This window comes from Ipomoea nil, unplaced genomic scaffold (genome assembly GCF_001879475.1).
Source record: "Ipomoea nil cultivar Tokyo-kokei standard unplaced genomic scaffold, Asagao_1.1 scaffold2480, whole genome shotgun sequence".
NCBI lineage: Eukaryota > Viridiplantae > Streptophyta > Magnoliopsida > Solanales > Convolvulaceae > Ipomoea > Ipomoea nil.
The window spans coordinates 4,637,178-4,664,091 of NW_017618908.1; the positions used below are offsets into that span (position 1 = coordinate 4,637,178).

A 26,914-nucleotide genomic window follows, 5' to 3' on the forward strand; every position below is an offset into this window, starting at 1 on the left:
GTCCCCACAAATCAAATAATGGAATATAAAATTTGCATTATGATCATATTGTCATTTAAAGGTGTGCGTAAGGAGTGACAAACTTCGACTAGTGACATTAGAGAAAGCGGTGGCAATGTAATTGTATTAGTGTAGTTCAATTACATTGCTCCCATTATACCCCCCTCCCCAATTTGAAAATTTTTGTGATTGAAGTGTTGAATCAATCTGACAATTCTGAAGAGTAATGTGATGAATTCCAATAACCCAAATTGCAATTCATCTAAACGCATTTGCAACCAGGACTATGTCGTCTAATGGTACCCGGGTTGGACTTTCATTTGGAAGATTATGAGTTCGAATCTTAGTGGAGGTGTTATTGGTTCTTTGTGTTTCAGTAGGTTGAAAAAGTATGTGAACAGATACTACAATGTAATAGAGTCAGTAGCTTTCAAAAAATAAAAAAACGCATTTGCAATAAAAACCCTTACTCTTTGGTTAGTACTTTTGCAATTGGAGCAATTTAGTGCTTCAACCCTACTAAAATCAAATTCATAAATTTACACTTTCAAAAGCTACATTAACCGATTGATCGATTTGACTGCTATTATAGACACACTCCAATAAATTAAATCACACCCACACAATCCTTATAAGAATTTCAAGTAGGTCAACTCACTCGATTTTGGGCCAATCTTCTTAAGTTATCATATTTATTGATTTCGAGTTAATTAGATTGATTTTTTATCTTTTTTTTTTTTTTTACCCTAACCTTAAAATCTTTGAATATAAGGTTTTTCAGTCATGCTCAATTAACAATTTTGATGTTTTAACAAACTAGCACATTTATATTAATATAAATATAAACTAATTAGAACATCATTTAATCAATCCAAAGTCTTCAAATTCAAATTTCAACTAAAAAAATATCATGTAACATTTATGAACATTTGTATAACATATATAAATGAACATTTTGAATGTTAATGAATTTGTTTTTAAGGTTTTATTGTAGTTATTTATTTTCATAAAAAATAATTTATTAAAATTTTATTTTTAAAAATAAGAATAATAAAAAAACAAAAATAAAAAATGAGTTTACGTACGAATTCTCATACATATTTTGTCCCAAGTCACTAGTGAAAGAAAAAGTAACTTTGAGCGGTTCAAGCTATCAAGTTATTAGCCATTTTTTGTCCTTATTTATTTGTTGGTAACGGCTTAAAGGACCAAGTCCAGCATCTTGTCATCCAAACGTTGTGTCAACTATTGCTAATTAAGCAAGTATAAGGAAATATAATTATATTATGACTTCATTACAAGTTATAACTTTTGGTGTAGTGATAAGCGTTTGATTTGACATTTGACACCATTAATTATTCCTTCCCAAGTAATATTACACATTCTCTCAAATTCTACTCCATTTTTTACTCTCTATTTAGAGTTAATTATTGATTATTGAAATGGCCCATTGATTGTAGTGAAATTACCAATTTGATTATTGACTATTTTTTTTACCAATTAAGTTCCTCAACTTGAAAAATCTTAACCAATTTGGTCCTATGTTTGTTTTGCCGTTAGACATCCGTTAACTCAGGACCAAATTTGGTAATTTCGCAATAGTCAAGGGATCATTTTAGTATTTAACTTTTCGTAGAAAATGGTGCCTGTGATGACCGAAATGGTCCCTTGACTATAGCAAAATTACCAATTTGGTCCTGAGTTAACAGATGTTTAACGACAAAACAAACGGATAACCAAATTGGTTAAGATTTTTAAAGTTAAGAAGATTTCATTGGTAAAAAAAAATAGTCAAAGAATAAATTGATAATTTTACTATAGTTAAGGGACCATTTCAGTAATTAACCCATAATTATTTATTTATTTTTTTTATTTTTTTTTTGTGACATAGTTTTTATTATTCATTTTCTATTTTATCAATAAAATCGCAATAAGTGACGGAAGTTTTACTCCATGACAATCTTCAGTTTTGTTCCTGAAATGCCCTCTCAGACAGAAAGAAAATGAAAGGGAAAGTAATAATTATGGACCATTCATGTAGCAGAAAATTTCAGAGATAGAGTTTAGTACGTGAACTCAGATCACTCATGATTATTGTATAATAATGAACAATGAAAAAAAAAAAATCAAATCCACACGCACAATATATTATTGCACCATTTTACATTTCCCTCCCAAAAATCTATCACTTTTTACCTTTGTTGAAGATTGAAACCAAATGATTTGCATTAGAAAATCTGTCTCCACAAATCCCTTCATGCACTTGCATGCAACAACTAACACTCCCACCAAAAAGAAAATTTTGTCATCATGCTTTTCCCTTTTCATTTCTAATTATTATTATTGCATGCATCATATCATCATGCACCATTATATTCCATCCATATATGTATGTATTTTGATTGCTTATTTCAAGTACTAGCTAGGAGCACTATGTAAAGGTGAGTGGATTGGAGCTTGCCATGACTTTATCTATATTGGGTTAGTAAAATTTGAAATTCTTTTGAATGATGTTTTTCATGTGATATTTTATTACCTTTATACAAAAACTGTTTGTATATAAATGTCCTAATATATTATTGTTAGTATTGGACAGAGACTCGAAGGTTGAGTCCAATATCGTGACATTGAAATGTGGTGCTAATTGGTAAGCAACTATAAGAAAATAAAATTACACATTTGCTACAAGTTATAACTTTTGACGTAGTGATAAATGTTTAATCCTGACAATTGGTATCAGAACATATACATGTCATATGTTAAAGTATGTTGTATGGTTGAGGCTGGCATGTGCTCTGAAGGAATTGTTGGGCGGATGGTTGGAAGACGGAATCCTCACTACAAGCTATAGCTTTAACTTTTGGTGTAATGATAAGCACTTGATAATTATAGCTTGGAGAAGATTGTTGGTAAACTATAATAATTATTAAGTATTGTGTGTTTATTTGTTAATTATGCCACATATCATAACAAGCTAAGAAAAGTGGACTGGAGCCTGCACGAGCATCTCAATTAGTCTTCAGGTGGTAGATTGTGAGCAAAAGCACATTATTGAGTCCAGATAATTGTAATGTGGAGCTATACTTAATGTGGTTGAGCCCTAGTAATCACAATGTGGAGTTACACCCAAGGTGATCGAGCTCTGTTAACTGCAGTGTAGGAGTTACACCTAAGCGGTGTGTTTCTTGTAGACACCAAGCACTGGTCCTCCCACATAAGAAGCTGCTGAGTCACCTATCAGGTCAATTTACTCAAATTAAAAATTAGGAACTAAATTGACGATTGTAAAACAATTGATTGACCAAAAAAGTGATTTTTCCTTTTAGTAAAAGAAATTGCATTTTTCTTAATACTTAATTATTAACCTAACATTGAGCAGTAGATTACTTTTTTTTTTTTCATACTCTTAAAGTACAAAATTTCATACCACAAAATACAAAGAGTCACAACACAAGTCACACATCATAGCATTATGGACCCAACTGGATTAAAAAAACGAGGTACATAATTAATACTCGTAAGATACATAATTTCATAACACAAGACACAAAAAATCATAACACAAGACACGTACACATGTTATATATTTACTTATTTTTCAAATCTGATTTAGGTACATAATTTGTGTTTATAGGCACAAAATCTCACAACACAAGATACATAAATTCATAACATAAGACACAATTACTAATTTGTTCCAACCGTCCGAGTATAGAATTCATAGACATAAGATACAGAATTTTATAACTCAAAACACAAACACATGAACCAGAGTCCATAGTGTAGTGAAACCCTGGTCCATGGTATATAACGATTGATTGATAAACCCTATGAATCCCTCCAGATGATTGTCTATGTGGATAAAGGAAAAAAAAAAAAAAAAACTTAGATTGATTCTGTATTTCTGTTAAGGTTGTTAAAATTGTCTAACACATAAAATTTTTGTCAACTTTTGCTATTTTATTACCTAGAAACTCAGGTCCACAAGCCTCAAAGGAGTGCCCACAGCATATGGGTTCACTGTTTGAATCTAGCTAAATTGGTGTTCTTAGTCAAAGGAGAGCTTTCCACTCCAAATGCTATATAGTAAGATTTTAAATTTATTGGATTTAAATTTTTGACTTCATCATCCACACACACATATATAAAAGTTTGATTTTTGAAAAGATTTATTCATTGAATCCATGATCAATTCAAGCGGTTTATTAACGATTTACTTTATCCACTAGTCTTTGAGTAATCATAATCCAAGAAACTCTTAAAATTATATTACATACTCAATCCACACTACACACACATATATATCACTAGTATTTATATGTTATCCAATATTTGATATTGCCTACCATTGTAAGAATAATTCAGATTCGATTTAAGTCGCATCAACCAGGTTAACATATGGCATAGAGTGACATCAAAGAAAAGAAAAAATCGTGATCAAAGATCACATGCCACCCAACGTCAAAACATTTATTCATATTTGACCAAATAAATTTTGGCTGATTAAGAAATATTTGATATGCATATATGGAACATATGGACCCTCAACACAACTAAGAATTTGTAAAATGGAATAGTATCACTAGCTAGTGGTTTCAACACCATTATAAATATAATATATTTTAGACATGAAGTTTTGATAAGATGATGCAAGTCTTTTCTAGTTTAATTAAAGATTCGGAGTTCAAACCCTGAGAATTCAACTATCTATGATGCATGTTAAAGAGAGTTTTTTTTTTTTTTTTTTTTTCTTTTTAATCAAACTTTCTCTGATCTAGAGTAAATGTACGTTGAATCCATATTAGTTTTATAATTGTGAATATATTAGATGCCATGCACAAAGAAAAAATAAGCGCATCACCCACGGTCCCATATTTTTTTTTAAATAATAATATTTCACCAAAATATTTTTTATATTTATTTACTCTCAATAATTTGATTAAATAAGATTTTTTGTCAAGCATGCACAAATTAAGGAAGGATAGTGACATGAAGAAAGAGTAGCAAGGAAAATGGAGGTTTTTATCTTTTTCTTTTGACCAAACAATATATCTTTTTTTAATTGCTTTTTCTTTTTTGGGGGGAAATAATTCTCAAAAAGCACATATTCCTGTTATTACATTATGAAATAAAACAACAGTCTAAAACAAAGATATTCTCAACAAGGACAGCCCTACAATACTAAAAAGATTGACATTTTAATCAATACTTTTAAGGTATATAAACATTCTGCAGAGAATATCCAACAAAAAGAAAAAGAAAAAGAAAAAGAAAAAAAAATAGGACTTTTTTCCCAAAAGAAAAATAACAGTTGATCAATAAAGGACAGCATGCGGAGGAATATCACTTGTATAGGAGACTAGGTAGCACAAAAACGATAAATGAAAAAGTGGATACAACTCATACAAGATATGAAATATGATACTTTAAAAATATGTAGAATACATAATGCGAGAGAAACATGTACATATAAAAATATAAGGATATATTTGTAAATATTTGTTTGTTTTTTTTTTTTTTTTTGAAAGCAACCAATGTGGTTATATTATAAATATGCTAAAATAGAATCAGGGGGACGATGTCCCAATACATAACCGTAGTGTAATAAAAAGCAGTAGAAGCTAAACTCTGAGCTAAATAGTTCTGAGATCTAGAGACAAAATTAATAAAAGAGATGTCAAAACTTAACATGTGGGCCTTACAGGCTTCTAAAGCGTACCCTACGTACGACCGGGGCATAGGCATCGATGAAGACAAGTGTCGTGTAATGCGTGACAATCCGTATATATCTGAACTAGTTGTTCTCCACGATCTCGTAGCCATGCGAGCGCCTCTTTGCACGCCATTGCTTCGGCCATTAGGGGGGAGAAGCAAGCCGAAAGTGGGCGCAAAAGGCCGAGAGATACTCGCCATCGGCATTGAACAAAACCGCTCCTATTGTCGCCGTGTTGGTCTGATGACGATATCCAGCGTCGATGTAGCAGGTGACCGGCCTCGTGGCTCACTTGCGGCGGCGGTACAACAGCAGTAGGCTGCGAGCCATGCTCCGGCAGTGGAGGGAGAGCTGGGCCATCGGCAACAGTGGCCGACTGTCCGGATCGGGATGGCGAAGCAGCCGCAGGGTGAACTCGGATCCATGCTTGCATGGTGGCAGTTGCGGTAGCAAGCACCAAATAATTCAAAGTAGTACACTATAAACTTTATGAAGGTAAATTATATTGGGGCATATACACTACTAGTTACCGCATCTGCATTGAGCGAATTGTCCAATTTCTAATATGTATTTTTAAATTAGTTTTTCAGAATTTATCAAAGTATCATTCCATATCCTGGTCACCTGGGGTATATCAATGCAAGATTATCAAATTTTACATAAAAGTAAATATTTTTTTTAAAAAAGCATAACTATGACCTGTGGCATAATTTTTCATAAAATTAACTGGTGCAATAGCAGTTTTAGAGGAAACACCATCACTGGATAGTACCCAAGCATAATTTTTGCAACACAAAACCCTATTAATTGGCGTGATCCATACTTCATCTTGTTGCCACTTTCGCCAGAAATGAATTCTTGATTTAATCTAGTCTCCCGGTGTGCTTCACTGTAATTTTAGTGCCTTGCCGTAGTGGACCTTAAAAAATAGAACCAAATCCTCCTTCCCCAAAAAGACAATGATAATAGGTAAAGTTTTTCATTTGTGTTGAATATATATTGTAAATTAGGTTACCATTTCAATGCTCACTCACTGCATGATTCTAATTAATTGACCAGAGTTAATGTTAAATTTTATATTCTATTTTTTTAATACACTCTAACATATTCATATTATATGTTTAACAATTATGTCAATATAATTTTTGATTGGAATGTGGTTCGAACTTAAGACATTCATTATGAAAATCAATGAGTACGATAAGAATAATAAATAGTTAACGGAATATTCTGTTACTAAAGTTTACACTAACAGAATGCAGTGGCATATATTTAAGAAAAGTAAATAATATAATAGAGGTTAAAGTAGGAAAAAAAAATACCAAAATCAAAATAATATGAACCATTAATTTTAATAAATAATTACAAACATTTTTTAGTTCCCGCATAACTTGATGGCTCTTATTATGTTTGTATATGTATGTAGATGTAGATAAAAATATATGGATATATAAGAGTTGGCCAAGCACCTTGTGCTCAAATGACATGTAGTGACCTTTTTCGACGTGGGAGGTTATGAGATCGAGCTTCAGTGGAGGCGTTGTTGACTCTGTGTGCTTCATTAGGTTGAAAAAGTATGTACTACAATGTAATAGAGTCCATTAAAAAAAAAAAAAAAAAAAAAAGTTATTGTTTTGTTTTCCAATTACATCCCTAAAATGTGTTTTCGTTTAGCAAATGTGCTTTAAAATTTTTTTAATTACAAAAGGCTCTGAAATATTTTTTAAAAATTTAATTTGTTGATAAGTCCGTAATTGCATCGCATGTAATCATGCACTTACCATTATGTAAAAAGTTATAGTTAATAATGAATGTATAACTTTATTTATTTTATACTTGTGTAATAATTAGTGCCACATTTTGATGATAGGACGATGAACTCAACCCTCCAAACCTTCACCAAATAGTTTCTTATTACTTTCTTACATGGAAACATATCCAAAATGCGAAGACGGTCCTTCACAAAAGTTTTCGTGCATCAAAATTATACAATATAAATGAACTAATATTGAATGATTAATAATATTACATTATGTAATTAAAAAAAAAAAGGTAAATCATTTTCTTGGAGGGTCCTAATTTGCTCATGACTTGTGGAATAAATCAAACACATCCAAGACCCACTCCCACTTTTGGTCTGGAAGCAGGTATTGACTGCACTGCCTAATTGTCCCTTTGACAAAACCGAATTTCTTTTAAATAAATTAAATTCATTGTATATTTTTATTTTAAATACAAATATACTTTTAACGTTTTTAGATTTTTAACTTTTTTGTTAGATTTATGTTTTGTATGTACTTATACAAATATTTTATATTTAATTGGGAATGTTTCAAATGTAAATACTTTATGGAATATTTTACAAAACTTTAAGTCTACACTTATGTATGCATGTGATGGTATTGTTGACATTTTAGATTAAAGTTAAAATAGCTTTAAGTCTTTAAGAGTTGAAGATTAAACATATTAAAATTTTAAGTTGTGAAATAGACTTAAAAGTTGCCATTATACTTGATGAGTGTACAATGCAAGTGGAATTAACTCACTAACCTATCTATACTAAACTAATTAAATAAGTCATGTTCAATTAATCAATTATCATAATATATTTTGTACATGTACATAATTAATAATAAGTTTGAACTCCAAACTTGAGAGTCTCTTGCAGCTCATATCTTGAAGACTAGTGGAGAAGTAAATTGTGGATATGTCTTAATTGGCCTACAAACTCTGAATATTTGTATATTAATGCCACAACTAGGCCAAATCTATGTAAATAATTCCACTTACAAAATGTGGTGAAATAATGGTTGGATGGTAGTGGTGCTCTAATGAACATTCATTGTTGTGAGATAATGGTGGAATAGTATATCTTCCACCATGTTTCAAGGACTAGTGTAATTTCACAATTAAATAATTTTGTGATTTGAATCATTTACTCATCATGATATCCTTATTCTTCTTCTCTCAAAATGTTGAATCTTCAACTTCAAGGATCGTATCCCTTCATACCTCGATCGAGCTGACAGAATTTAAATCGGGACAACGCCTTTCACATCATATGTCTTTATCCTGTCTGAAATAGTTACGTTGAACTAATTAGTTTTTTTTTTTTTTTTTTTTTTTTTTTTTTTTTTTTCATATTCGTTTTAAACATATAAATTTTTTTTTTAAAAAAACTATGCAAATATAATTAATCATTTAATTTTAAGTTACAATAATTATAACATCTAAAGCATCAATAATATAATTATCATTTATTTACAATACTCTATAAGATATAAATACTCTTTATAATAAAATGACTAAATTAATGAGTCTCATCTCAACCTACTACCAGTGTGTGTGTGTGTGTGTTTTTTTTTTTTTTTTTTTTTTTGGGGGGGGGGGGGAGGGGGAGGGGGGGGGGGTTGCGGTGGCATTCTTTAATTGTATTCCTTAAACAATTGAATTAATCTAGTACAGGAGGTATCTGAAGTACTCAATAAAAGTTTGAGAATGTTGTCTTCTTGGGTATAAGGTTTGTTAAGAGCTTTAAATGTTGATACACCAATTATGTTCTTTATTTTCCTGAACAAGATCCCCCCTCCCCCTTTCCTTCCCCCAACACACACACAAAGGTGCAAGTAGTCTTTAGTATGTAGTATTTCATGTATTGTTAAATGACAAAATTTTTAAGTGTATTTTAGAGTATTACGCTCATATGCAACTTGTATTGATTGGATGAAAGATAAATGAAAGAAAAAAAAAAAAAAAAAAAAGAGAGAAGAGAAAATTGAGTTTACCTCAAAATGAATAATCAATCAACATATTACAGAGTAATGAGTAAAATGAAAATACATGTAGTATAATGAATTTTTTGTTAAATAAATCACTTATTAAAAAAAAAAAAAAGTAATACAAGTACCATACCCAAGGGCACTGTTTTTTTTTTTTTTTTTTTTTTTTTTTTTTTGACGAGGGAAATCCGTAATAACCACTATCCGAAGGTATGCATGGGGTGAACACTGCTTTTGTGTAATAGTCAGCAAACTACATAGGAGAGATAAATCACATTAAGAAAAACATGCATTACAAGCACGACAAAAAAAATGTTGGCAAAAATCAAACTTGAAACTTTAAGTACGAGAGTCATATACTCACCTACTCGACCACCCATTTCAGGCAGAAATGACACATTTTGTATCAATGGTTTTGAGTCATTATGCTTTGTGAGTTCATGCATTTTAGTTAGAAAGGTTGTGAATATGTTTTGTTTTGTTTTTTTTTGTTTTTGTTTTTGTTTTTTGTTTTTTGTTTTTTTTTTTGTTTTTTGTTTTTGTTTTTTTTTTTTGATGAAGAAAACTCACAACTATTACTTGAAGATGTGCTTGGGATAGAAAGGTGGTGATTATTGAACATTGCAAAAAGGAGCTTGCAATGACGTCTAGCAAGGCATATCGGTCTAAAGCATAGTAGACTATTATTAGATCATAAAACATTTATTAGTATCATATTTTATATTATAAATAAAGGATCAATTAAGGACATCAAATTAATAGTATGAAATTTGGTGGACATGAGAGCATTTTATAGTTGTACTCCATTTTGAAGAATGAGTACAAAAGACCTTCCCATCTACCCTAATAAAATACTTTTCCCATTTTCATGACAAGGATGTGATGTTGAAAAAATGGCAGCGACCATATTTAGACCTTGATGGATCAAGGGTTGAAATGAGGTTGAAGAAAGAATTATATTTTTAGAAAAAATTAATTATTAATTTGGTTTTTCATTTTTTAAATTTAATTCTCGATCTATTAATAATTACAACAATTTTTTGCAAAACAAAAATGTAGGATGACAAGGAAAATTTATCGTCACTATCTCGTACACTACACATGAGAGGTAAACTGTACTTTGAAAACCTTGTGTGAGTGTGACAAACTTAACCAACGGGTGTAGTGTTAACAAAAATCAAAGGCATCGTAACTCAGCTGAACACAGAAGCTAGACCCTTGTGTGAGTGTGACAAACTTAACCAACGAGTGCAGTGTTAACAAAAATCAAAGGCATCGTAACTCAGCTGAACACAGAAGCTAGACCTTTGCTTAGTGTCTTAACCAACGGGTGCAGTGTTAACAAAAATCAAAGGCATCGTAACTCAGCTGAACACAGAAGCTAGACCCTTGTGTGAGTGTGACAAACTTAACCAACGGGTGCAGTGTTAACAAAAATCAAAGGCATCGTGAACACAGAAGCTAGATCTTTGCTTAGTGTGCGCAAGGAGCCCTCCTCACTTTAAGAAGTTGCTCCCAACTGCAACTGGTGATATTCAAACCCGAATCATTGTTCCCAAACTTCACCCCTGTGACCAACTGAGCAGTCATCCATTCAATCACCAATTTTGGCGCTGCTACATAGTCACTACTACATTTTGAAGAATGAGCCCCCTACCCAACATGTTCATGAAAGGATATGTCACATTGGAAATAGGCAAAGAGCCACAATTGGATTAGGACAATAAGCTGGAAGCAAGCTGGCAGGAGAATTATATATGTTAAAGTTATACATACTAAGATCAGAAAATGCTTTAACTCTATTTTACAACTTATAAATAAAGGGTCACAAAGGTCAAAATAATGATAAACAATTAATATTTTCTAAAACTTAATTTTCAATTCTTGTCTGCTATTTGAAGAATGAGTACAAAAGTGCCCTTCATCCACCCTAATGAAACAAATTTCCCATTTTATGCTATAAATAAAAGATCACAAAAATAAATTTAATAGTACACAATTGTCCCAACTTTTTATTTTTCAATTATAGTGTATTGCATTTTGAAAAAATAGTACAAACAAAAGAGCTTCCATAGTCCCATGTAGCCTAATCAGTGTTTAATAATTGGTTTGGTCAGACAGGAGCTTAATTAGAGAGTGTTGAGATAGTGCTCTATAGTGTTGTGTATATATACTTACATGTTACTAGAAAATGACAGGTGATGAAACGTAACAACAATACTTGTTTTTAGGGATTTGAACTTGAACATAGTTTATTGAGTGCGTTGGAGGTGCATCTTAATTTCAATTATATGCTTTTGGGATATTTGCCTTGCAAGTAGCGCCTCATAGTATGAAACTAGATTAATTTTGTAAATATACTATAGATATAGTGTTGCATGTAAATATGATATATCATATATGTAACACTGGATGTATTATATCACAATTAATAAATGAACTGATTTGCTCACATATAGACTTAGACACATATGTGAACCACATAAATCTTGTGTTATTCTTTCGTTTATATATTTATTCTTGATTTCTTAGTCTGGTTTTACCTAATACATAGTATTTATCCCATGCAAACTCACAAACATTTTCAATTTAATTACTTTTAGGTTGTACTTGTACAAGAGATACTATTTTTTTTTTTTTTTTTTTTTTTTTTGCAAGGATACAAGAGATACTTGTGCAGATCAATATACCTTATATTTTTTCAAAATTAGAAAAAAAAAACATTTTTCATCTCTAAGTTATAAGGTAATTGTAGAATCCACCTTTAATTGTTAGTCGTGCTCACTTTTCGCCCTAAGCTATAATTGGCGTTGCAGTTTTCAGCCTTTTATTAACTTTTCGTCCCTAAGTTATACTAACATTGCAAATTTCGTCCCTAATGTTTTGTTAGTAAAGGGACGAAGGTGCAACACCAATGATAACTTAGGGACGAAAAGTGAGTATAACCAATAATTAGGGACAAATTTTACAATTATCATATAACTTAGCGACGAAATGTGCAATTTTTCTTCAAAAATTATAAATTGGATTTCTCTCTCTCTCTCTCACACACTACTCTTTGAGGTAAGTAAGTGACTATATGTCATTTTTTTTTAGAAGCATTAATTTGATGCTTTTCTAAAATGAGTTTTTGATGTAGACTAAAGTCTTTAAATTAAATAATAAAAATAATTTTATAATATGGTATTTATTAATCTATTCAAAATTTTCCAAAATATCTTTTTTTTTTTTAATATGTTATCTTTCTGAAAATGGAGCATTTGATATCTTAATTACTAGGGCCAGAAAAGCATTAAAAACTATTTTTCCATTTTCATGAAAGGATAGGTTGTAAAAGGATAGCAACTATATTTGGATCTGGACCAAAAGTTGGAACTATTGGAAAAAGGATTTTATATTTAAATTAAATGGATAAATTCTACTCTATATGATTAAATACATTTTCAAATTAAAGTTCTACTAAATATATCCCTATTTTACTTTTTATTCTATTATTATTGATTGATAATTAATTTTAAAAGACAGCTATTTTTTTTCTTCTTGTTTCATTCTTTTTTTTATTCATCAATGCTAATAGTACGATGAAAGTATATATTTTGATGAATTTTACAATATTGTGTGTGCTTTGTAGAGTTGCACATTGTGCTTTGTTAGAGGCATATAGTAGTACATTTTACTCTCCTATGCTCCTCTAGCAAAACATAATGTACAATTTTAGAAAGTATATAATACTGTAAAATTTGTTATGTTTCTGAAAGAGTTAAAATTGGCTAAGATCCCTCTACTATTATAGTTTATCTAATTAAGTTGTTAACTTTTTTTTTTTTTTTTTTTTTTGAAAACTTATGTTTTTAACTTTAAAATTTAAAGAATTACATTCTCAATTACCAAAAAGTTACCAATTATCATCTTCTGTCAATTACATATATTACTTTATTTTTTTTCACCAATGATGTATACTAAATAAACCTTATGAGAAGTAAATTGTACTAGACGGATTCGGTGCAACAGATTAACTAAGAGGGTGTTAAGAAAGAATGAAACTCATGACTTTCAAATATGAGAATTACGATCTTGGTACTCTTTTTGAGCTGCATGTTTTAATAAGTTGACATTTTTTTAGTTTTTATTTGAGCAAATACCAATTTTAGTCTCACGAGTATTAACAAAATGACAGTTTTCGTCTATATTTTATTTTGATCTACGACTGTTGTTTTAGTACTAATTTTCATCCACGACTATTAATTTAGTGCTAAAATTCATTATGTGGTCACCCCTTCGTTTAAGACATACTAAAATATGAAATTATTAAGGGTATTTTAGTTTCTTTCAAATTAAGACCCCTAATTTGAGCCCTAAAATCGATCCCTAATTCGTAGTTCTCCTCCACAAATTAAGGTAGGATGATGAGGAGATCAAACTGCGAATTGAGATCGATCTTAGCACTTAAATCCCTTTATTCATGCTCAAATTGTGATCTTAAGTTGAAAAGGACAAAAATACCTTAAAATTTTAGATTTTGACATATCTTAAACGGATGGGTGACCAGTGTAATAAATTTTGACACTAGAACAATAATTGTGGTTAAAAATGGTCTTGGCGTATGTTAACTTCATCCTGGGCATTGTAGAAGACAATGGAAAAGCGCCTCTTCTGAACTATGATATGGAGTTCAGCTCGGTTGATAGGCTACCCTTGGAGAAACCGGTTAATCCCACTGATGTAAGATTGGGTGTTCTCAAGACGGCAATATTGTCAATGCACAAAAATAGAGATGAATACCCCGGTGATGTGCAGAACTTCTGAGATAATCTTGTATACAGCCGGCCAGATCATTAATGTAGTACTTAAAGAAGCTTTAAGACCTTTCAAGGAGTCCAGCTTCCAATTTGTAATACAGTCTGCGAATTAAATTTTCTGTAGCATAGCTAGAAAAGTTGTTTCTATGTTTAAGAAATGGTTTACCATTTCACCGAACTTTGTTGTAATCGCTTCATGTTATGATTTAATGAAATTAAGTACTTTTTATTCTCAAAAAAAAAAAAAAAAATTGTGGACAAAAAATGATAGAAATTAAACATGTGAATCATAACTGTCATTTTGTTAATATTGGGATCAAAATTAGTGTTTTTATTTTTAATGAGTTTAAGAGAGAGAGAAGAAAATAGTACTGTATGAAGTGACCGGATGGGCAGATGAGCACTTCTGAAATCTAAGACTCTACCACCACCACCTCCTCCTCCGCTCGCTACTGCTGACGACTGTAAAATGGTGGAAAAAGCAACTATGTTTTTGGATTTATTACTCTGACCTCACAGTCTCACCCCATTGGCTCTTTCTTCCCCACTAGATTCAAACCCATCTTCTTCATTCTTCCCCTATTTATTTTTATTCATTTCCATTTCCTAAAACATTTCCCCTTTTTCTTTTTCTTCCTTTCTTGGGTCTCTCCCAAACCCAACCCCCATTATTCTTTGATCCCACGACCTAGATCCACCCTATTTATGGCTTAAAGAAACAAGAAATTGGACAATCTCAGCAAAGTTAGTCAGATTATCGACTTGATAATCACAACGTAACAATTTATATTCTCATGTAGAAGGAGTCTATTGACCTTCTTGGTGCGAGACAGTCATCTATGAACAACCTAGACTGATGTTGTCATTATCTAGCAGAATTTATGACGTGCACATTATTGGGTAGCGACTGAATGTTAGTAAAAAAACACTGTATCATGAGGTGCGATTCTGGTTGAATCAAGATTAATCTCATAGCGGTGGAAATATCAGATGTTATATGTAAAAGAAAATATAATGATACTTCATAACTCTTATGACTATTCATTAAATAAGTGATTTGGTTAGGAGTTAATTAAATAAAAGCTGGATTAATTAATGAATGCAAATTTTAGTGAAAGTTTTAAAAATGTAATCCATATCTGGTTGGTTGGAAGTTTATGATACTTTGTTTGGGTTTAAGGCTTTAATTAAGTAATGTGTGGTTAGTAATAATAATAGTTTAAGAAGACAAGTGCTTTGGAAAGATACTTGTTAGTTGTATGCATATATAGTTATTGGATAATAATAAACTGTATACAGAAAATGTTATATATATACACACACAGATCCCTATGGAATGAAGGGGGTTGCTCGCTGAAACTCATTCTCTTTGTTTAGTTTAAAGCGACCAGTTTTATTATTTTAGAGAGAGAGATAGAGAGAGAGAGAAGATAGTTTGTGGAGGGGCTTTCACAGATAGAAGGGAAATGGGAGAGCAGCTTCTCATCATCATCTTCTTCTGCAGCTAGACTACAAAAATCTTTGGTGAGTTCTGAGATAAAATGATGAAGAAGGAGATGATGATTTCTTTCTGTGTGCATATTTTCTGTGTTGAAGTGAAATGATTGCTGTATTTTTCGACCCAATGATTGAGTTTCTTCAATCCCAGGAAACACTTCTTGGAGCCCAAGGAAAGTAGGAGAGAGACAAAACTCAAAAGATTCAAACTTGAGAAGCTATGAATGATAAGAACAGTAATGGTAATAATAATAATGAGAACAATGGTGGTGGCAATAATAGTTGGCTGGGATTTTCTCTCTCACCCCATATGAAAATGGAGGTTTCTTCTCCTTCTTCAACAACAGCAGCCATGGCTGCAGCTTCAAGCTTCCACCTTTCTCCCTCTCTGTGCTATGGGGTTGGAGAAGCCTCTGCCTTTCATTTCCCCCTTCCTGTTATGCCTCTCAAGTCAGATGGTTCTCTTTGTATTATGCAGCCCCTCTCAAGATCCCACCCAAATGGTAAGTAAGCTTCAATTAATTTCCCTCTTTTTTGACTTGTTTTCCTTTTGGGGTTGAAAAAAATTGAATCTTGAATTTGATTTCTTTATTTTTTTTTGGGGTAAAGGTATGGTGCCAAATGGCAGTCCAAAGTTGGAGGACTTTCTGGGAGGTGCAACAATGGGGGACAATCAGTTTGGAAGCCATGAGAGGGAAGCCATGGCTCTAAGCTTAGACAGTATTTACTATCATAACCCTGACCCACAAGAAGCTGCAAGGCATAGGGCTTTTGACTTTCTTCAAGAACCCCAAACCCACCATTCTTACTTCTCCACCTTACAATGCCATGATCTTTACCAAGAACCACTTGATGGTGAGCCCAAATCAACCCACCACCTTGCTGAGTGTGTTGAGAATGAACTGAAAAACTGGGTTTCTGTGGGGCAGTTTGGTGGTGGTCAACAGCCCCTTGACCACCACCCCACCACCACCACCATGGTGGCTGAGGGTGGTGGTGGTGGGGGGATGGGTTGCAATGAGTTGCAGTCACTGAGCTTATCCATGAGCCCTGGCTCCCAGTCCAGCTGTGTAACTGCTGCAAGACAGATTTCCCCTACTGAGCTTGAATGTGTAGCCATGGAGTCCAAGAAAAGGGCCTCCATGAAAGTGGCTCCAAAACAGCCTGTCCACAGAAAATCCATAGACACTTTTGGTCAAAGAACATCCCAGTACAGAGGGGTAACCAGGTCAGCTCCTTTGAGCCTCAATCCCTGCTGCTTTTTTGTGTTTTTAAGGTAATTTATTATAATGATGTTTTTGACCCTTTAATTATATATATCATGTGCACATGATTATTGTACCAGACATAGGTGGACTGGTAGGTATGAAGCACACTTGTGGGACAACAGTTGCAAGAAGGAGGGGCAGACTAGAAAAGGAAGGCAAGGTTAGTCTTCAAACCAAAAAAAAAAAAAAACATTATAAGAAATTACAGCCATTTTTGTACTCTTATTTGTTTGGATGCATTTGTTTCTGACTTCCAATTTGGCTCATACTATGCTTGGCCTGACCTTAAATCTGCACTTTTTTTGGCATGTTTACTCTTGTTGGGGAAATCCCATTCAATCCCACTTGTGCTTATACAGTGTATTTGGGTAAGATTTCTTGTTTTCTTATTATCTGTTTTGGAAGAAGTGAATTAATGTTGAAATTGAAAAATGATTAGCTCTGATGATCTTTAGGAGGTTATGATATGGAGGAGAAAGCTGCTAGAGCTTATGATCTTGCTGCACTTAAGTATTGGGGTCCCTCTACCCACATTAACTTCCCGGTATGATCTGATTTATTTCAATGGATATAATATAAACTTGGTTTAAAGATCTGCATTGGGTTTTTGAGCTAACGAAATCTTGTCTCTGGCAGCTGGAGAACTACCAGAAGGAACTCGAGGAGATGAAGAACATGACTCGCCAGGAATACGTTGCACACTTAAGAAGGTACTTACTCCGTAGTTATGTTGTTAAGGATAGTGTTTGATCGTGTTCCTCGTGTTTAATGATGTTGTTTCGTGTTTCCAGGAAAAGCAGTGGATTCTCCCGGGGTGCTTCGATATACCGCGGGGTGACAAGGTTTTGTGTCTGTCTTTTGTACAAGATTATATTATCTCCTTGAATTATCGGTTTTTGTTGTTCTGAGAGTCTCGGATTCTTTTCGTGTTTAACAGGCATCATCAACACGGTCGCTGGCAGGCCCGAATAGGAAGAGTTGCAGGAAACAAAGACCTTTATCTCGGGACTTTCAGTAAGTCTCTGCCATTTTTTCTTGCTCTTATTATTGCCCGGGAATCTATGGATTTGTTGATTGTTTATGCTTAAAATATATGTGAATTTGGCAGGCACTCAGGAAGAAGCTGCAGAAGCTTATGATATTGCTGCAATCAAGTTCAGGGGTGTGAATGCTGTGACAAACTTTGACATATCCCGCTACGATGTGGACAAGATCATAGCGAGCAATACCCTACCAACGGGGGAAGTAGCGAGGCGAAACAAGGAGATCCGAGAGCCCGTCGTGGAGGCTGCTGCTGCGATTGAGTACAACATGGCACCCGAGGGGGAGTGTGTTCAAGACGGGAGGACCACCGCGAATAATGCATCAGACTGGAACATGATGCTGTACACCTCGCCCGGGCAGCAGCAAAACGTGTCGAGCATCGGGGGGTATCAGAAGCAGCAGCCGGGGTTTTCACTGCACGATGTGTTTGGGAACGGGAGCCAGGGAGTCCTGCAGCAGGACGAGTCGAACAAGATGGTGGATAGCCACATTTCGAACCCCTCGTCTTTGGTGACCAGCCTGGGGAGCTCGAGGGAAGGCAGCCCCGACAAGACAGGTGCCGCCTCGATGGTCTTCACCGCAAAGCCTCCAGCAACTAAGTTCTTGATTCCAGCAGGCAATGTGGCTTCCTCCATGCCTCATCTCCCAGTCTATGCTGGCTGGAATGACACCTGAGCTGAGCTCTCTCTTCTGCTCTCATGTGAGACTGTGTTTTTGCATGGGAGATGGAAAGTGGCAATTATTGGTGGTGGCAAAAGGTGGAGAAGAGAAAGGGTGATGTAGGACTTTAGTTAGTTTTTTAAAAGGTGTTAGTGGGGGGGTGATAGTGGGGGGGAATTAATGGAAAGACATTTGGGGTCCCAATTATCTGTCTGTAACCTAGTGATGTTGGAAACACTTTCAAGAAGGCTAACCCTTTTCCTATCTTCATTTTAGTTTTGGTCTCTGCAAAAAATGGAGGGAATTGGGTTTCTCTACAACAAAAATTTAATGCTTAAAACTATCAATCATCACTCACGAAAGCCCCTCACGCCCCAGACCGACAGAATAGTGGATGACTAAATCACACTGACTCAATGAGCTATCAAGACTTGATCTTTTGTCCTAGTTCATAATTTACTATTCAAAAATCAACTGAGCTGTCTGTGCGGGTAAATTGCCATTTTTCTTCAAAAAGAGGTGTGGATGTATTGGTAGTGGAGTGTTGTTGAGTGATTGAACATTTTGCCTTTTTCTTTTCTTCTCTTTTGAGTTCTGCAAAGTACAAAAATCAGCACAATGGCTTCTCAATAATGCAAAAACCCAACAAAAAAAAAAGGAGGTTAATACTTTGACCAAATCATGGGAATGATCTCCAGCTCTCTCCTATCTGCTGCCCAACACCATCATTGCCATTCTCCTTTTCATTCCATTGAGCTTTCCCTAAAGCCAACATTCCCTCTCAATGATATCTATCTATACATATATATTATTGAAGCAATGAAGATCCAAAATAAATTTTTTAGGATTATACAATTACAATTTGAGGTTGTATAAATAATTTGAGTTTAATACACTACTCACTTTGTATGATATGAGATTCAATTCGCTATTTAAATGGGGCAACTCTGGTCAAGTTGGTAGAATAATTGGCTTGATAATCACAAGATTTCAAATTTGACTCCCCGTGGGAGCTGTATTGGCTTTCGTAGCTTGAGCCGACTGATTTAACTCTTTATCTTCTTATAATCATTTACCTGCTAAGGTCACGAAGACTTCATCCAAAGCATACCGTCAAATAGCAGTTGCGAGCGTTGATATGAAAGAAATACACTTTTTAGTAAGGGAAATGCAAATTTGAACACGATACACTTTTGGTTAGGGAAATGCAATGCAACTTGAACACGTCCACTCTCCTTATCAAGGACCAAGTTATTATCAATTTAAACGAATGCTTAACATCACCATAAAAGTTAATTCAAGAGTAATAATTGAGTGATCTGAAATCATACCAGCATGCGTGTCAACAGACGTATGCAAGAAATTAACATATATAATTATAATTGTGATACAAATCAATACAATGTGGATCAACACTTCGATATTTATGAGGGGAGACTGTTGCATGAGAGGTGTAGTGGGATTCTTATAGCTAGGGTTTAATGGATATGCAGGGGCGGAGTCAGGGTGGGGGCAGTGGGGGCAGCTGCCCCCACTCATATATATATATATATATATATATATATATATATATATATATTACATGTATTAGATATAAATATAAGAAAACAACTAAAAATAACAATTGGAGTGTTAGACGAGTTGGCAGATGTGTGTTTGGCCTAGTAAAAGGTCGTGGTTGTTTATTGTTAACAATTGCTCTAATTGCTGTGAATTACTAATATGTTAATTATCCCTAGTTAATTACCAATTTGTCGTATGGTTGTATGTTGAAAAATATATTTTTGATCAAGTTTCAAATGAAGCAGTTCTACACCGATTTCAAAATACGAGAGAGCATATAGGAGTATTATCCCGTAGTTGATCATAAACCTTGTATTGTAATTTCTAACAATTTTATTGTATTTAAACATTTTTTAATTTATTTTCTCTTTGCTTCTTCGCCCCCACTGACGAAAAATCCTGGCTCCGCCAGTGTGGATATGATCATAATGAGTAGTAATTATATTCTACAAGTTTGTCTTCACCTTTACAAATATTGACAGAAATGCTCTTCAATTCCACTTTGCTTTTGTGACGTTTTGTACCTAAAAGCACTTCCATGTCTTAATGTGACACTTATTACCTACTATACTATATATATAAACTAATAATAACCAACTTACAACCTTGCACGTGTATTCAACTCTACCACAAATCAAATAATTAATCTTCGGAAAGCGTCAAATTTATCCCCTAATTCCAACAAAGGATATAATTACATTTTTTTTAAATGCTCCAGTAAGGTTACTTAAATCAGTAAAATAATGTAATTAGATCTTATTGTTACCTATATTTAACAGATTATCGCTGATATGGTGCTGAAAAGGCTAGCATATAGTGTTTTAATACTTACGTGAATATTTATTTATTATATAATTTTATTTTTTAAAAATAGTACAATTTTGTTTGATATATATAATAGGACATAATTGCACTAATTTACGGATATAGAGAACCTTATTTGGAGTTTTTAAAACATGTAATTACATTATTTGTTGAAATTAGGAGATCAATTTAACACTTCTTTAAATAAATAAATCGTCAAATATTTACCATTTTTTAAATTAAAAAAAAATGGTTTGATTGGGACGATGGTGGAATCTCCATTAACAAAAAGACAATCCAGAAAAGCAGGGGGAGAACTGTACTGATACAGTAAAATTTTCACCATACATTTCGTTGTAACACATCACTTAAAGAGAATATATATTATCCACAGTGCAAAAGATTATGCTAACAAACAAAATAAATAGTGTAGGTTCGAATTAACTCTTCCAAATGAGAGGTCATGTGTTCGAGTCCTAGTGGGGGCGGTATTGACTTTTTTTACTTCAGTAGTTATGAACATATACTACATTGTAACAGAGTCAGTAGTACCTAAAAATTAGAAAATTGACGTAACACAACCTTAACTTCTACGTATTTTTCTTTTCAATTTTTTTTTTTTTTTTGCCCATAGAATTGTAGATGAGATGATGCACATCCTAGTTAACTGGTCGACGAAACATGTGATTAGATAAAAAATAATAAAAATTTTCCCTATCTTCACTCTTATTCAATCTCCGTATAATGTCCTCCTTCAAAATTTTAGACTACGATCTTTCATGTAGAGTTTTAATAAAAGCACACTTATTTCTTCGTAGACTATAAATTCAAGAAAAATATAATCCTTTATAGTGTTGACACAAATAATGGCTGAAATTATTGGCACAATAATATTAAATAAAGATTATAATATTTAAAAAAAAAAATTCTGCATGGAGGTATTACGTATGAGATGGACCATAGAGAAAGACAAAGTGGTCACCTTGGGCGATATTATATTGATCGCATAATCATGATGTTATTGTTCCATCCTTATCATGTCGTACATTTGTTGGCCATAATTGCACATACTTTTTGTTTATAATGTTTGACACTACAATAATTAATTACTCTCTTCCATTCCATTTTTAAAAAAATAATAATTTTAATTTCCTCCCCTTTTTTTTGAAAGCTACTGACTATATTACAATCTATTACATTGTAATATGTACAGGCTCAACCTCATGACCTCACATATGGGAGAATCACTACATGCCATCTGAGCACAAGGTGCTTGACAATTTTCTACATTTTTTTTTTTTGAATGCTACAATTTTCTACATTTTATTTACTACAAAACTTAATTAATTAAATAGTTAAAATTACTGTACATTTTTTTTAGAAGTGTGAATAAGATGATATAGGTAAATTCTAACTTAAAACTTGTGAGGGCGTATTTTGTTACCCTTGAGGTCTTATTTGGTAAGAAAATATCGTCTTATTTCACTGGCTTAGGAAACCTATGGTCAAGCAAAAAAAAAAGTAATTTTCTCATACTTTTAAAATTTAAATATATAATAAATAAGATAATTATTTATCGAGTAAATTTCAATTTTTGTCCACTGACTATTGAACTTGTGTTAATTGCAACACTTGACTTTCAAAAATGTGAACTTAGTACCTTGACTATGCAATTCTTATTAATTTTGGTCACGCCAGCCAAATGTGACCGGAAAATCTTAAGTCAACAATTAATCTTAAATGGAAGGAACAAAGTCGTCATTTCATGTTATGTCCGGTCACATTTTACCTTGGTTTCCTTTCTTCTCCGACGAGCTACATGTTTCCGGCCAAAGAAAGGAACCCATCCCTTCCGGGGGTTTTCAATCCCTTTTGGAATTACTCTATCGAATTGCAGTAAGAATTGAAACAAGCTGAACTGATAAAATAAAAATGAACCTTCCAGTAAGAAATGCAGTGCATCATCGAGAAATACAAGAAAATGGAGGCTCAGATCTAGGTCATGATCATTCGCTATGCAATGCCTGCGCCCTGCGAGATTCGGAGCCGCAAAAGGAGAAGAACGCTTATGGGTCTCAACAAAGGTGACAAGAAATCAAAGATATTGGGCACCGGCAGCTCGAGAGACAGTGACAGTAGCAGCGGCGAGGGAGTGCTGGAATTTTGGTCAACAATCGCTTTCCCAAATCAGACTGAACACGAAAAGATGAATTTACCCCTTCCAATTCAGTTCAATTGTTGATTTAAGATTTTTCGATCACATTTGGTCGGTAATTTGATCGGCGTGACCAAAATTGATAAGAATTGCATAGTCAAGGTACTAAAGTAACATTTTTTAAAGTCAAGTGTTGCAATTAAAACAAATTCAATAGTCAATGGACCAAAATTGAAATTTACTCAAAGTAGACAAACAAACATATAGTAATAGGTATCAAAACTCATAATATAAGATGTAAAAGTCCCAACCAAACACACCCTAAGTTACCCGAAAAATTGTCGGTCGAATTTGCTGCTAGGGATCTAGTATGTTTATCTAAATTTTGATAACAATATGACAATTCATCATGGAGTCATAAAAGTATTATATCATGGAGGCATAAAAGTATTATAATTTTTTGTGGAGGCATCTTCATTATGTCATTAACTACAACAAGGCTAAATAATTTAAGGGACAAATTTAATGTTCTTTTTAGAGAATCTTAAGCTTGAATTCATTTTTCCTCCCCTATACTATAACGAATATTACTATTTATCATTCACATGTATAATTGATTAGGTCATTGGGTAAGAGAGAGTGGTATAAAAGAATTCACTCATATATTAGTGGGAAAAAATGGAAAGCAAATAGGGATACTTCTAATCTATGGATACTAGCTTAGCTAAAAGGTAAAAATAATGCTGATTTGATATTTGATTTTTAGTCAAAATTAATTATTACTCTTTGTGGGTTGTAGACAGCTTGTTCTCATACAATACAGCAATTACACTCTAAATTGTTGTCTTTTTTGTGCACGAGGAGATGGACAATTGGACATAATAATTAATCATTCAACCACTTTTTTTGTCAATATCTTCTTCTTTTATTTATTTATTATACAGCCAAATTAGCATTATATATATTTTCAATATAGTTTTTTTTTAAAAAAATAATTTTCTATAATGTATTTATTTTTAATTGTTTTTTAAAGGGATATTTTGATCACTATATTTGTTATTTTACTAATTTAGATGGAAGTATCAAAATGTCTCTTTTTAATTTCACTTTTAGAAAGAAGGCATCGAATGAGAAGACATTATGGAGGTTCTTGTTTTTTTTTAATATTCATAATTCATCCAACAAACATTGTTGGCAGTCAATGTAATAGTTTTGGTGAGATAAGATTTCAAATATAAAAAAATTATATATTTTAATTTACAAGTTTAAATTTCTTTTAAAACAACTTAACATTGGCTATAAACGATTCTCTTACTATCTGAAATAGTTATGTTATTTTATAAATTTCATGAAATGATATGATATAATAATCTCGTGATTTATTCAACTTGAAAATAACTTTTTAATAAATCCCATCACACTATTTGCATTGTTGAATATCTCTCCTAAGGGCTTCTAAAGTAGTATGGCCTATGATGAAATAGTCCAACATCCAATGAAATTTGACACAGGTGATATTTACATTTTACAAAATAAGACTAGTTTAATTTAATTGAATCTTGGTGGCCCCTTGAACTGTCAACTACCTCATGCTTAAGTAATTCAATTCCATATAAGAAAGATAAACAGCATTAGAAAGATTATAAGCGGCGGCCTCAATCGAAAAAGATCATATGTTTTCAATAATGGAACTCATGACATTTTAGTATGAGAATCATACTATACAAACATACAAGCTCCACCCGCCCAACCACCCCTTATAACACTTTTTAGAAATATATATATATATATAGAGAGAGAGGGGGAGAGTGAGTGATGTTCCTATGAGAACTTACCTCCCAATGAGTTCATGAAAACTAATTTGGTGCACTAAAAAATAGATCTATGGATGAGATTAATTGAGAGAATTAAAAACGTGTGTGTACATATGAAGAATTATGTTGTGTGCAACATAGGGACATGTTTAATATGCACACATCATAATGCTCCATATGCACATGCGCAATTTTAATTCTCCTAGTTAATCTCATCTATAGATCTATTTTTTAATACACCAGATTGACTCTGATGGAGTCATGGTCTCATAGAGACTAGAGAGGTTGGTTTTCATATAATCTATATATGTGTGTGTGTGTGTGTGTGTGTGTGTGTGTGTGTGTGTGTGTGTGTGTGTGTGTGGAGCCAGAAATTCGGTTGGGGAAGGGAGGCGAAGAAGTAAGGACGGATTCAGAAAGTTTTTCCAGTAAAGACGAAACATTAAAACGAAAGAGATAATTTTAAAAAAATAAAAAAATTACCAAAGAAATATAGTTGTAAATATTGTTGGATATGAGCGAAAAATAAAACACATCGAAACTTTATAAAAATATTCAACAAAATATGAAACATAATTAATTTGATAAAATAATTTGAATAGAAAATACATTATATTATAAAAAGTTATTAAAAACGTGACTGTGACTGTGTTGAAGCTATAGGAGAAAGAGTAAAAAAAAAACTGTAAACCTATGTTAATAACAAAGGATTCAAACTCTTGACTTTTACTATTATCAAAAATTTGCTCTGCCAACTAAACTAACTCATTTCTGGTTAATATTTTATAGTTTTTTTGTACTAATACTAAAACTTGTATTATATATACATTTTTTTTGAAAACTTATATATATATATATATATATATATATATATATACACACACACACACACACACACACACACACACACACACAAAGATTATATATGGGGTGGGGGTGGGGTGAGGAGGGACAACTGTTCCCCCTGCTCCTTTGGCTCCATCCCTGTGTGTGTAACTTTTTTTACTACAATAAGAACAAAAGTAGTAATCTCCTAAAGCACGAATTAAATAATATAAATACCTACAACAACTAGGGATATAAATAATAATTACTTAAAGGATGGAAATTGTAATTTTCCTACACTTTACTTTGCAAGACAATTACATACAATCTATATTCATAGAATTAACAAATGAGTAGCTAGTCTAAATGGACAGCTCAACTGATCGCAATGGTGAAATTTGTTACAAGAAATAAAGAATTGAGTCTCACCAGTGACAATGTGAGAATAATCTCTCAAAATAACTATCAGTTAAAGAAACTGAACCATTAGGACCACTTTGACAAAAGATGTAATCTTTTTTGTATACGTGTACATCTCTAAATATCACATGTTGGGACAATTAAGAAGATTTCCCAACAAAAAACAGAGGTAAAAATGAAGGAAAAAACAAGAAAACTCAGATTATTGTACCATACGTGAAGGACATGGGGACAATAATGTGGTACCAAAATGTTGTTTCATTTTCAAAGGATTTACAGATGAGGATTGAGGAGATGATTTATAATTGCATATATGTTGTTCCCTGTAGAGGCTCCTTGTTTCCTGCTTTGAAACTGTCTTTCTTCCATTATTTTTCTTTTTATTCATTTCAAAAAATCTTGAATATAATGTCCCTTTCCTGTGCCCATTTCAAACCCCAAATCACGTGAAATCTCAGAAAGCAGACCAAACATTTTTTTGTTTTTTATTTTTTGTAAATTGAATGCTTTCGTTTGGCGTAAGGTGACATTATTGTTTTCTAACCGAAGAAAGAAATGGGGTATCATTATTCC

At 32.8% G+C, this 26,914-nt stretch overlaps 1 protein-coding gene across 2 annotated transcripts; it reads left to right on the top strand.

Moving 5' to 3' along the window:
• The first annotated feature begins 15,612 nt into the window (after positions 1 to 15,612).
• LOC109153349 (AP2-like ethylene-responsive transcription factor ANT) lies at positions 15,613 to 19,100 on the top strand. 2 transcript variants are annotated; one of them, XM_019301257.1, is made up of 10 exons: positions 15,613 to 15,815; positions 15,940 to 16,291; positions 16,398 to 17,016; positions 17,134 to 17,216; positions 17,416 to 17,424; positions 17,512 to 17,600; positions 17,693 to 17,766; positions 17,848 to 17,898; positions 17,994 to 18,070; positions 18,165 to 19,100. In XM_019301257.1, the coding sequence occupies exons 2-10, from the start codon at positions 16,009 to 16,011 to the stop codon at positions 18,773 to 18,775; spliced, it is 1,896 nt and encodes a 631-aa protein (XP_019156802.1). In that variant the 5' UTR covers positions 15,613 to 15,815; positions 15,940 to 16,008; the 3' UTR covers positions 18,776 to 19,100. The 2 variants fall into 2 exon arrangements, with proteins under 2 accessions (XP_019156802.1, XP_019156801.1); XM_019301256.1 differs by having other exon boundaries at positions 15,613 to 16,291.
• Positions 19,101 to 26,914: the final 7,814 nt, after the last annotated feature.